Consider the following 12983-nt stretch of genomic DNA (forward strand, 5'->3'; position numbering starts at 1 on the left):
TTAAAAAAAAAATCCATGTCCAAACCACTTATTAATTTAAATTTTAGTTTTTTGAATTACCCAATTTGAAATAATTCTTTTTATACCTGAAAAAATTGATTGTTCTATTGAAATAGTTGAGATAAAAATATGTACTGCAAACAGCATATGACAAATATTTCAAGAGTATAAAATTAGTTGTAGAAATACATAATTTACCAGTAAACCCACATTGCATTAGAAATGTGCAAAACCTTTTGATGTAAGACTTTTTTCTTCTTATTTGAGCACCCTTTTCTATAAGTTAATTTTTTATGGAGAAATAACTGATTGCATACATTTTGTCTATTTGAGGCATAATTTTCTGAATAGGATAATGGCTCACCACTGAAATTTGAATTATAAAAAATCCAGTGATAAAGATTTTCTTTGATGAATCCTGAAGTTGGTCAGAATGTTTAATGTCAAAATGTAAAAGGCTGTAAGGTGTTTGAATTTCCTCAGTTCCCATCTCATGATGGAGACTATAAAGTCCACAATTTCCCTCATTTTCCTAATTAAAAATAATTAAATTTGCATTCAGAATTATTCCATTTTTATTTTTTTATTTTTTGTGTGTGATGGTTTATTTCCTGAAATCAAAGTGGTACTCATAATATTTCTTTAATGCCAGGGTATAGGGTTGTATAAACTTTGTCATCTGGTCTGGATTTTCACTGAGAATGACCTTCTCTTGCTCGTCTTCTAGATCCTAATTAGGAAGAAGGTAGAACATATATAAATATATAGTAAATATAATGAAACATTAGAGTTTAAAAATATGATATTCTATGTATAACTATATCTATAAAAGACCATATCCTATATAATAAAAGGCTAATATGCAAATCAACTGAATGGCAGAATGACTGTTGCTATGATATGCACTAACCACCAGGGGGAAGACACAACGCAGGAGCTTTCCCCTGGTGGTCAGTGCACTTCCACAGGGGAAGCACCACTCAGCCAGAATCTGGGCTCATGCTATCTCTACAGCAGTGCTAAGGATGTTTGACTGTGGATTAGGCCTAAGCCTCAGTTGGACATGTCCCGAGGGCTCCTGGATTGCAAGAAAGCATAGGCTGGGCTGAGTGACTCCCCTCACCAAGTGCATGAATTTCATGCATTGGGCCTCTAGTTTCTTAATAATATCCTTCATTTATGATGATAAAATCAAGGTTATACTTTGTATAAAGGAATATGAAAATGATAATTTAAAGTGGTGATTTTAGTTCTTTAGAAAATTTGAATGAATTTGTAAGTTCAGAAGAAATCCCTGATAAATTTTAATTAAAAATTTCATGTTTTACTTATTATCTAATTTCAAATGTCTGTATTGAATTAACTTAAAAATCAGATATGCTCATAATGCATTTATAAGACTTGTAACTTCTTTTGACTATCAGTATATAATTATTATAGAAATTCCAAATTTATAATTTATTCCAAGTTCCATAAGGGGAATATTTGATTTTTTTAGTCTATCAGAATGTAAGGTAACCTAAGTGGAAGATTAGAAAGTGCACATAAACATGTTATAAAGAATATTATATTGAATGGGGGTATATTATATTGAATGAGTGGCCAGATTATTATGATCTCTGAACGCATAATAATCTGGCCACTCAGTATATATCCTATATAATAAAAGGTTAATATGCAAATTTTCCCCTCGATCAGGAATTCGACCAGCAGGCAGACAAGCTAAGCACCCATGTCCCGTCCCCCTGGTCAAGCTGGCTGGACCCCATGCACAAATTTATGCACTGGGCCTCAAATAATATATATATATACACACTGAGTGGCCAGATTATTGTGTTCAGAGATCATAATAATTTGGCCATTAAATGTATATGAGTAAATTATGTATATGTAATCTACACATTATATCAAAATTTTGTACAGTTATATTAACAATTTCCTATATGTGGACAGTGTTAATACTTCAACTCTCATCTCAAAAAATAACATTTTACAGAGTTAGTCCTGTACTTACTTTTGTTCAGCTTTGATATTTAAGGATTCTTTCCATATTAACTGTATTTGATTTTTTCTAAAGGGTTCAATGTATCTAGCACTATAGATGAGTATAATTGCTTTTTCCCTTAATATTTGTTATTCTTAGATTTTACTAATAGTGCAGAACATAAACAATTTATCTTCTTGCCATCAAAATACTTTGCCCCCATATTGGATAACTGTTCTTTCTAACAGACAACAAAGTCCAATAAAAGATATGAAAGCACTCTCCTTTTCTTTGGTTTCTTTCAACAATACATGTGTTACATATGTATGTTACTATAGTCAGTACATTTACCTTGAACTCTTTTGTCTTGTATCTTCTTCACAGGTGCGTCTAAAATTAAATAGTTGTAGTTAAAATACTTTGAAATTATGGCCAGCATGAGACAGAAGACCACAGTTAAGCAGAAAAGCATTAAGTTTTAAATAAACAGCACTTAAGTGTGTAGATTTTCTTTTGTAGTAGTGAATTTCACAAACATGAGACTTTTGCATTGGCAACAGACAAAACGGAAACTTATTTTCCTTGAATCATAATGAATTTTCATCATTTGCAAAATATTTTGTTTCATTATGGCATTTGGAGTTCTGTATAATGTACCACTCTGCAAAAGTACATCACTTACATGATTTTTTTCACTTTTTTTTTTTGGTTAAAAGCATGACTTTATGATGAAGGGATATTTCTCATTATATAAAGTTTAGCAGAAGTATCTCCTCAAAGATATCCACTCATTTCTATTTGTAATGTTATCAGACTTCTTTCTCTGTGAATTATCATTTTAAATTAATTCATGATTATCTTTTAGTGCATGAGGACAACAAAATATCATTTGCCTAATAACTCTAGAAATAAGAAAATGAGCAATTCAGAAAACGTGTGCCTACATATCTCCAGATTTACTTCTAATCCTACAAGGCCATTAAAAAAATACCTAGTTAAAAATAAAACAAATTATTTTTAAGATTTCAGGTGTCTATAATTGTAGTTTTGGGTCATTTCAGTTGTAAAATATTTTTAAATTCCCTTGTTTTTCTTGTAATTCATCCATAAACTCTACCTGGGAAGCATAACGTCCCATTTTCACTTTGTTGTAGATCATTTGAGATCAAAGAGGTTCCTACAGTGGCTTCATATTTTGGCTCACCTTTATTTTTTCTTCAAATGTTGACTTCTTGATTTTTATAAATAATCTATATTAGATAATTAAGTCAAACTTTTTCTAATATATATACATATATGAAGTCTCTAATCTCTCTATATAAAGAGATAATATGCTAATTGATTCCATCGATGTTACAGTAATGACCAATTTGCATATTGATAGACCAGCAGGAGGCTGTGCACGCAGCTGGGGGTGGGTGACCAAACCAAGTTCCCAGGGGTCTGAGGAGAGTGCTTGGCAGGAGTCCGGACTGCAAAGAAGAAAGGAAGCGGCCACTGGGAGCTCTTCCAATCCCCCTCCATGGACACTTTATCTGGGGCGATGGGCAGACACACCACCCAGCCCCCAGAACCCCCGGGAGGACTGGAGGCTGCCAGATGGGGAGAAGCTGCAGTTCCGTACCTCGACTCCCGATCTCTTCCCCCCACCCCCACCTCCGCCAGGGGTGCCCACAACAATAACCCTTCAGTGTCCCCAAGACACCCAGGGCTCATGGCCCACTGCTGCATGCCCCCTCCTCTTCTCCCCACTGGGGCTGGGCATGCCCCTCCCCTCTACAACTCCAGACCCTGGTTGGAGGCAAGCCTGAGTGGCCCCCCAGGGGTTAGACACCCCGGCCTCCCCCCCCCCCCCCCCCCCCCCCAGCAGCAGGGCTGTCTCTGCAGTGGAAGCTCACTGAACCCCCTTGGGGGTGCAGCTAAACCTACCCTCCTAACCCGCCTGGCTCCACCCTGGCTCAACCCCCACCTAGCTCCAGGAGATTTGAGCCCGCCCTGAGCAGGTACAACTGCGAAATAGCCACTTACAATTTAAAGAACCGTGCCAAGCGGGGAGGTTTGGCCATTACTCCCCCTTGGGCCTTGCCGCCTCCCTAAAGGCCCCTAAAGCCCTGCCCCCAGCAGCACCGCTACAGGGTTGCTGGCCAGAGCCCTCTCCTCTGAGGTCTGCCGAACTCCTGGCAAAGCTTCCATAGCTACAGTCCCAGGGAACAATGAAGTGCACAAAAATCAGAGTTCCTCCCAGGGGCACTTTGCTATCTCAAACGGAATAAGAATTGTAACAGGGCATGTTTAGAGAAGCAAAATGGTACCAACAAAAGCCCTTTCTCTACCACATGTATTGTGAAGCATGCAAAGCATGCCAGTTCAAATATGAGATTTTTGCATTTGTATGTGACTATTACTTTGGAAATTTAAAATAGGGTGTAAAATATAACTAAATTGACCAGGTTAGCATTACTAGGAGCACATATGTGCCACACATTATTCCAAGCACTTTTCATACATTAACTCATTTAGATGTAGGTAACATTACTAGCCCCACTTTTCAGAAGAAGGAACCAAAGCCAAAGCCAAAGCCAAAAAACAAAAACAAAACAAATAAACAAACAAACAAAAAAACAAAACCCAGCTTATTAAGTTAATTGGATCCCAGATTGGGTGTCAGATCTACAACCTATTGTCTAAAAAAGGTCATAAATCTTTACAGGTTTTATAGTCAGATTTGTCAAAACCTTCCATGACCTTTTCGGTTCCTTTCTCCATAGTTTGATATTCTTCCTTAATTACTTTAGTATTTTTGGTAAATGAAGTTCTGCCTAAGATAAGAATGAAAAACTTTATGCATTTTGTGAGAACACTCTTTTAGTTAAGGGACCTAATGTATTTTAGTGAAAAATCATAATATTAGTACCAAGGAGACTACTTAGTCATGACTTCCAAGTGTACCACAATATGAGCAATTCAGATAGAAAACTCCAGGCTTAGAGATAAGCATCAGAGTTTGGATATAGATCAATTATCTAGACTCTCAAAGGAAAAAAGCTAGTCTTCTAGGACCTATATATTTTTTTCTTTTAATTTCAGAGAGGAAGGGAAAGGGAGAGACAGAGAGAAACATTCATGATGAGAAAGAATCATTGATCGGCTTGCTCCCTACTGGAGACTGAGCCCCAATCCCAGGCATGTGCCCTGACCAGAAGTCGAACTATGATTTCCTGGTTTATAGGTCAATGCTCAACCAATGAGCCACACTGGTTGGGCATGACCTAAATTCTATTAATACCAGCATGTTTATAAATTAGTGTCTCTTAAGAACTAGGTAAAAGGATACTGTGACTCAGGAATGACCTAATGATTTTACAGGAATGGAAAAATAATTAGCATATCCAATCAATATCCAGATATGTACTAATAGCTATATTGATTATATTGATAAAAATAAAAACCTTAACAATCCTATATAATAAAGAGGTAATATGCAAATTGACCCATCACTCCAACACACAAGATGGTCACCCTTATGTGGTTAAAAATGGCCACCCCCATGTGGATATAAGATGGCAGGCAGAGGAGGGCAGTTGTGGGCAATCAGGCCAGCCGGCCAGGGCATTTGGGAGGGACCAGGCTTGCAAGGGAGGGCAACTGGGGGCAACCAGGTCAGCAGGGAAGGGCAGTTAGGGATGACTGGACCAACAGAGGAGGGCAGTTGGGGCGACCAGGCCTACAGGGGAGGATAGTTAGCAGGGGACACAGGCCTTCAGGAGAAGGCAGTTGCGGGAAGATCAGGCCTGCAAGAAAGGGCAGTTGAGGGGGACCAGGCCTGCAGGGGAGGGCAGTTAGGGGTGACCAGGATGGCAGGGTAGGACAGTTAGGGATGACTAGGCTGGCAAGGGAGGGCAGTTGGGAGGCACAAGGCCTGTAGGGGAGAGCAGTTGGGGATTACCAGGCCTGCTGGGGAGGGAAGTTGGGGGGAACCAGACCCACAGGGTGGGCAGTTGGGAGTGACTAGGCCTATAAGGGAGGGCAGTTAGGAGCAACCAGGCTGGCAAGGGAGGGCAGTTAGGGGCAACCAGGCTGGCAGGGGAAGGTAGTTAGGGACAACCAGGCTGGCAAGGGACAGCACTTAGGGGTGACCAGGCCAGCAGGGGAGGGAAGTTAGGTGTAATAGGGCCAACAAGGGAGCAGCTAGGCATGAATCAGGCTGGCAGGGGATTGGTTAGGGGGTGGTCAGGCTGGTAGGCAGAAGCAGTTAAGGGAAATCAGGCAAGCAGTTTGGAGTCAGCAATCCTTGATTGTGAGAGGGATGTCTGAAATTCTAAAGTGGGGCCCAACCACATGCCTTGCAAGTGATTCTGTCCTTAAATGGGCAGTTAGATATCCCTCTAGGGGTCCCAGATTGGAGAAGGTACAGGCTGGGCTGAATAACAATCCACCCCCTCCCATGCACGAATTTTGTGCACCAGGCCTCTAGTGTTTTAATAAAATTTATGGTGTGAAATAGTGGAAACTGATGTTTTATAGATATACAGAAAAACGATATAGTTGAAACTAAAGGAATCAACCTCTGCAATTAACAGAAACAGGAGTTAAGGAAGAGTCTATTAACTAAAAATAGAATATTATTAACTTGCAGCAAATTATCTTCTTTTCTTGAGTAAAACTATTCTTGAGAATTTAATTCATTGCTTATAATAGTCTTGTTAATGGGACTTTATTAAAGGAAAGAAAACACACTAACATAAAGGTTAAGCTTAAATAAATTAAAGCAATATTCACAGGTACAGCTACTAACTGATTCATTCTCTAAAGATACATTCAAAAAATAAAATAAAAATAAGAAGCACTGCCATTCTACATTGCTATTTAATGTGGCAAAGACTAAAAAATTAAAAAAGAATTTAATTTAATCTTCATAATGTCTTTGCTGCTTGACTCAAATCAATATATTTTCTTTGCAGATTATTAAGATTTTGGAGGTGGATGAGTGAAGTCTCTATTAGATCTTACAGAAACCTTTGATTCTTTTAGAGCTTTGGCTGTGTAACATATCCCCTGGAGTCTGAAAGGAAATCTTATATATTTCAAATACATATCTTTCTATTGAGGGGAAATCAATTACTGTTTGAATAAAAAATATTTATTTTTACTATTGCTGAACAGTTTTAATACTATATAAGATACTTTTATCTGTATTAAAATAAGGAATAAAAAAGCAATGATTATATATGGTCCCAAGATAATTTATATTTTTTTGGGTAGAGTGATACAATTTTAAAAAATTTAAGCAGAAAAAACCAACTGGACCATACTTTGGCTAAACTTTCTCAAACATTCTCAATTCATGGTATATTTCAAGGAGACTATTTGATATTTCTATATAGTTTAAATACTTGTTTCTCTAAGACAACCTGTCAACATTTTATCTTTAATAAAAGGCACTAAAATTTAATTTATTCAAATAGAAATTATCTATATATAATATATTTTATTGATTTTTTACAGAGAGGAAGAGAGTTAGAAACATGGATGAGAGACAATCATCGACCAGCTGCCTCTTGCACCCCCTACTGGAGATGTGCCCGCAACCAAGATACATGCCCTTGACTGGAATCGAACCAAGGACCTTTCAGTTCACAGGCTAATGCTCTATCCACTGAGCCAAACCAGTTTCGGCTATCTGCGTTACATTTATGACATTACTATTTCTTCAAATAATTACTGTTTAGAGTTTTCATAAGATTTTAAATTATTTTTTTCTCTTTTGCCTTTAAAAGCAGGTCCCTTTAATGGCACAGACAGAGAACATTCCATACTTTAAAGATTAAGATTAATATTATATGCAAAATAATTTACATTCCCAGGTATGGATTATCACTCAGACTGTTAGAAGAAACAGATACACATTCCAAGAATGCAGTTTTAGGCAAGAAAATGACTAAATGCAATGTTTAGTTTTTTTTCTACCATAGATCTATGAACTTAAAGATTCCATAAACATGACTTGTATTATTGTGTGGGAGCAGTGAATATATTTTTAAAAAAATAAAATGTATACCAATTTGGGTTTGTTCAAATAACTACTAATTTTAAAAGTTCCCCCTTTTCACATACTTAAAATACCCTTATAATTATGTGTATCAAAGCAAAAAGATATTCAGTGCTCCTCAAACTTATTACCATACTTTTTAAAGACTGCTTAAACTAGTTATAATTTCTTTATAGATACTAAATAAACTGTCACTGAATAAATCAATCTGTTAAGGTAAAACATGATGCCATCTTTTAAAAAATTGTGAACGCTCAGTCTTTAAAAAGTTGAAGAATTCAGTCACCATATCTGTTAGCGGGTTAGTTGTTTCTCTTTTACTAACCTCCCTGAAGCAGTCTTTTAATTTCTTCATCTTCAAGTAAATGACCATCACCACCTTCAATGAGTTTGGTGACTTTGGTGACCTCTGAGAGGGTACATGTTTATAACAGAAATTGTTTATGTAACAAGAAGATAGGAGACCTGTTTTAAACACATCTGCCCAACAATGAATTCCAGACCAACACTTGGTTCTTTTTCAGATTTTAGTGTTGTTTTTCAATAAGCCCATTTCCTTATAAATCTGTTGAATAATATATAACAAATATGTAACATAATATTCAATGTGGCAGTCATTAAGTTTCATTCTATATGTTTGAATTTTTTTTTCTCTTATGTTGGTATAGAACTTAAATAAAGAACTGATATAAAGTAAATAAATAAATAAACATATATGAAGAACTGATATAAAATAAATAAATAAATAAATAAATAAATAAATATGAAGCCTCCAAGACTAGTCTTTACAGACAGCTTAGGTAAAGTCATATCTTTATTTATTTACTTATTTATTTATTTTTAGTATGCTAACCTTCTTGAAACAATTTCTTCAGAGTTTCTTCCGTTTCTCCACCACTGGTAGTAATCCTAGTATATTTTATTTCAGGACCTAAAGGAAAGACAATTAAAAAAAATAGGACTAATACAGGGGTAGGTAAACTTCCTCTGTAATGGGAAGTAAACATTTCCAGATAGTAAACATTTTAAACTTTTTAGGTGATGTGGCCTATGCTGCAACTAATCAACTTAGTAGCTATAGTATAAAAATATCCATAGGCATTATATATTGATACTGTATTCCAATAAAACTTTATTACACAAGTAGACAGCATGGGCTATAGTTGCTAATCACTCATTTAAACAAATATTTATAGAATACTTGTATTCAGAATTTTAAGCTAATTTATTGGTTGGAGACTGATACAGAGGTTTACTGAGGTTATTTATTGTTTTATACATATTTGCATATATTTTGGTATGTATACGAGTAGACCTTAAAATTAATGGAAAACCAAAAGAGTGAATGGTTTTGGTTCTAGGATATACTAATACATTATATAATGTATATGAAGCAGATAATAAAAGCAATGCTTATAGATTTGTCTACAAATTTCAACTCAGAGAAAAACATACTACACATTTAGAATATTATATCTGCCAAAAAAATAGTTACTTCAGTAACCACCATGAAAATAACTTATTTCTCTAATAATTATTTTATAAGATATATTTTTATTGTTGATAGTATTACAGATGCTTTCCACTTTCCTCCCATTTACCTCTGTCCTTCCAGCCTCTACCTACCTCTCGAGGTCTTTATTTACCCCGCCCCCATTGCCCCTGTCCATGGACTATGCATGTAAGTATATATAAGTTATATTGTTTATCTCTTCTCATGTCCCTAATCCCCACACCAAGGTATATCAGTCTGTTCCATGCCCCCATGCTTCAGGTCTTATATTGTTGGTCAATTTATTTTGTTCCTTAGATTCTACAAATAAGTGAGATAATATGATATTTGTCTTTCTCAGTTTGGCTTATTTTGCTTAATACAATACTACCCAGTTCCCTTCATGCTGTCTCAAAGGATAAGAGATCCCTCTTTTGTACTGCTGCATAGTATTCCACTATGTAAATGTCCCAAACTTTTTTGCCCATTAATCTACTAATTGGCACCTGGGCTGTTTCCAAATCTTAGCTATTGTAAGTAATGCTGCTATGAATATAGGGGTGCATATATTCTTTATGATTGTTGTTTTGGGGGTTTTCATGATATAATAATTACTATAGAGATATTTTAAGATTAACTATAATTGGATCTTTATAATATAAGGACCAGTACCATCTATAGAATTAAAGTTTACCTGTAATTATTCTTTCTTCCCTTGTCTCTTTTTCAGTTATTTCCACAGGCACTCCATCAATGATTTTGGTGTATTTTTTAATAATTGGCTCTGAAATTAGGGGTAGAAAAATGCATTTGATTTGTCACCCTCAGGATGTCAAAAGCTAGACATTTTAATGAGTAAATGTATTTCTCAAAACAATACCATTTATACCTTAATTATATAATCAAAAGTTGGTTTTCAGACATCTCCCATCTCGAAAAATTTAGTTCTTGACCAATTAGTTCATAAAAAAATGTCTTGATTCTGAAACAAAACTTCAGTTTTTGAGCTAACAACTCTTTCATGCTGATATATCAGCATGTAAAAAAGCATTTCTTTCCACCCAGTCAGCATGGCTCAGTTGTTAAGCATTGACCTATGGACCAAGAGTTCATGGTTTGATTCCTAGTCAGGCCATATGCCCAGATTCAGCTCGATCCCCACTGTGGGGTGTGCAGGAGACAGCCAATAAACGATTCTCTCTCATCATTGATGTTTCTATTGATCTCTTCCTCTCCCTCTTTGAAATCAATAAAAATATATTTTTTAAAAATCTCTCAAGTCACAAACAAATGAGAGACTGTGAGTATGAGTCAGTTTACCTCGAAACCTCCTATTGTTAACATCTCAGGAAGTTATTCTGGGAATATTTTTTTGGCATTATTGTTGTTGTATTGTTGCTGGCTAGATGGACAATTAGCACAATTTTGAAATATAAAGAGGCCATCAAGTGTTGCTAAAGGTGTGAAAGTACTCATGAAAGAATGATCTCAGGCAATTGAAGAGGTAGAAACATTTTTGTTGATTTGGATAAAGAAAAAGCAATTAGCTGGTACTAGCATTTCAGAGACAATGATGCGTGAAAAAGGGAAGATGCTGTATACTGACCTGAAAGACACCCCTGCAATGAGTGCTGAAAGTGATTTCTTTAAGGCTAGTAAGGGGTGGTTTGATAAATTTAAGAAAAGAAGTATTTATTTCTAGAATAAACAGTACATTAGAAATGTATTTTATATAATAAAGGATACAACAGGGAATTATTTGGGAGTTTAGAATGAATGAATTCAATTTAATAATTTCTAATAAAAAAAAATTATTGCTTTTGAACAAATTGCTTCTTGAACAGCCTTCTGGAATGAATTAAATTTGAGAATCAAGGTTCCACTGCAATCATTTTGAGAACACAACTAAAATAAACTCAGATCAACAGATATTTGAAAATTCATAATTGTGCCCTGAAACTTGGGTAAGGGCAAAGGGCATCTAGTAAGCTAACTCTCCATGTCATATTTGTTTCCTGATTGAGGAATGAGTATTTAGTGAGAATACAGAGAGTTCTACATTATTAGAATAAGAACTCTATGATAATCTTAACTGTGGCTTATTAGTCAGTCTAATACAATGGGATAATGTTTTTCTTCTAAGTCCAATATATCCTTTTGTTGAAATTATCGTCATCATTACCCTATATAATAAATAGGAATATGCAAATTGACCATCACTCCAACACATAAGATGGCTGCCCCCATGTGGTCAAAAATGGCCACCACAAAATGGCTGGCAGGGGAGGGTAGTTGGGGGGGACCCAGGCCTACAGGGGAGGGCAGTTGGGGATGACTAGGCCAGCAGGGGAGGGAAGTTAGGGGTGACCAGGCCTGCAGGGGAAGGCAGTTGGGAATGATCAGGCCTGCAGGAGAGGGCAGTTGAGGGATCCAGGGCTACAGAAGAAGGTAGTTGTAGTTGACCGAGACTGCAGTGGAGGACAGTTAGGGATGACCAGGCTGGCAGAGGAGGGGTCAGACATTCCTCGAGGGGTCCCAGATTAGAGAGGGTACATGCTGGGCTGAGGGACATCCCCTCGTGCACAAATTTTGTGCACCAACCTCTAGTATTTAATAATCATCACTGCATGTAGAAAAATAATGACAGTTTTGTTGAACCTGATGGCTTAATGGTTAAATTAACTCCAACTAGACCAATTAAAGGTCATCTATATTTTATTTGATGGCTAATAAGAACCCATAACTGAAAAAAATATTCCCATGATTACATAAAACACAAGTCAAGAAAAAACATCAGATGTTCAATATATTTAAACTAATTCCTGTGATTAAAATAGTCATAGAGATTTCAACCAGGCACTAGGAAAAATACATAACGCACCTCCATGAAGTATTTCAGTTATTGCTTCACCTTCTTTAATCAGTCTAAATTCAGGTTCACCTTCAATTTTCATCTTTGTTATTGTGGGTCCTGAATCATTGTTTTTTGAAACAAATTATCATGTTAAGTACCCTTTAAATTTACCAGGATGATAAATTTATTTCAACATTTGGTGTTGCTCAAATATGAAAGTAATTTCAGGCTTTGTGAATTCAGTTTAAACAACTCTCATTTTCTCCAAATTAGGAAGTATTTGGTATTCTATTAAAATTACTTTCATCTGCAAGAGGGCTTAAATTGATTTGTAAATGCATCCATTCATTAGTAGTTATAAAGTATGATCACATGAAATATGTGACAATATTTTGTGAATCATACAATATATATATAAATTTGAGTTGTTTTAATTATTATTGCTAGTGTTATTTTAACCATTCTGAGATTGTCTATTACTACTTCCTTATTAAATTTTAATTACTGACTATCTTAGACTCTTTAACCTAATGACCATAAGATTGTACATTTAAAAGTCCCAAATGTATGCCAACTTTTAAGATACTAAATTCAGATTTTATGG

General features: G+C 35.8%; 1 protein-coding gene across 11 annotated transcripts in view; it reads right to left on the bottom strand.

Annotated features, from left to right (window-relative positions):
* Positions 1-596: 596 nt before the first annotated feature.
* The window catches only part of POSTN (periostin), a 50311-nt gene continuing 37924 nt past the window's right edge, over positions 597-12983 (bottom strand). For 2 of the 11 annotated variants that reach the window (XM_036454971.2, XM_036454968.2), the window contains 6 exons: positions 12407-12496; positions 10220-10309; positions 8887-8964; positions 8359-8442; positions 2336-2374; positions 597-730 (listed from right to left, as the gene is read on the bottom strand). In XM_036454971.2, coding sequence (XP_036310864.1) covers positions 693-730; positions 2336-2374; positions 8359-8442; positions 8887-8964; positions 10220-10309; positions 12407-12496 — 419 coding nt within the window. In that variant the 3' untranslated portion in view covers positions 597-692. Of the gene's footprint in view, positions 731-2335; positions 2375-2841; positions 2887-8358; positions 8443-8886; positions 8965-10219; positions 10310-12406; positions 12497-12983 lie in introns of those variants that run through there. The other 9 variants (XM_036454977.2, XM_036454973.2, XM_036454976.2 and 6 more) reach the window with 7 other exon arrangements.

The sequence above is a fragment of the Pipistrellus kuhlii genome, unplaced genomic scaffold (assembly GCF_014108245.1).
Source record: "Pipistrellus kuhlii isolate mPipKuh1 unplaced genomic scaffold, mPipKuh1.p scaffold_m20_p_3, whole genome shotgun sequence".
NCBI classification, from domain to species: Eukaryota; Metazoa; Chordata; class Mammalia; order Chiroptera; family Vespertilionidae; genus Pipistrellus; species Pipistrellus kuhlii.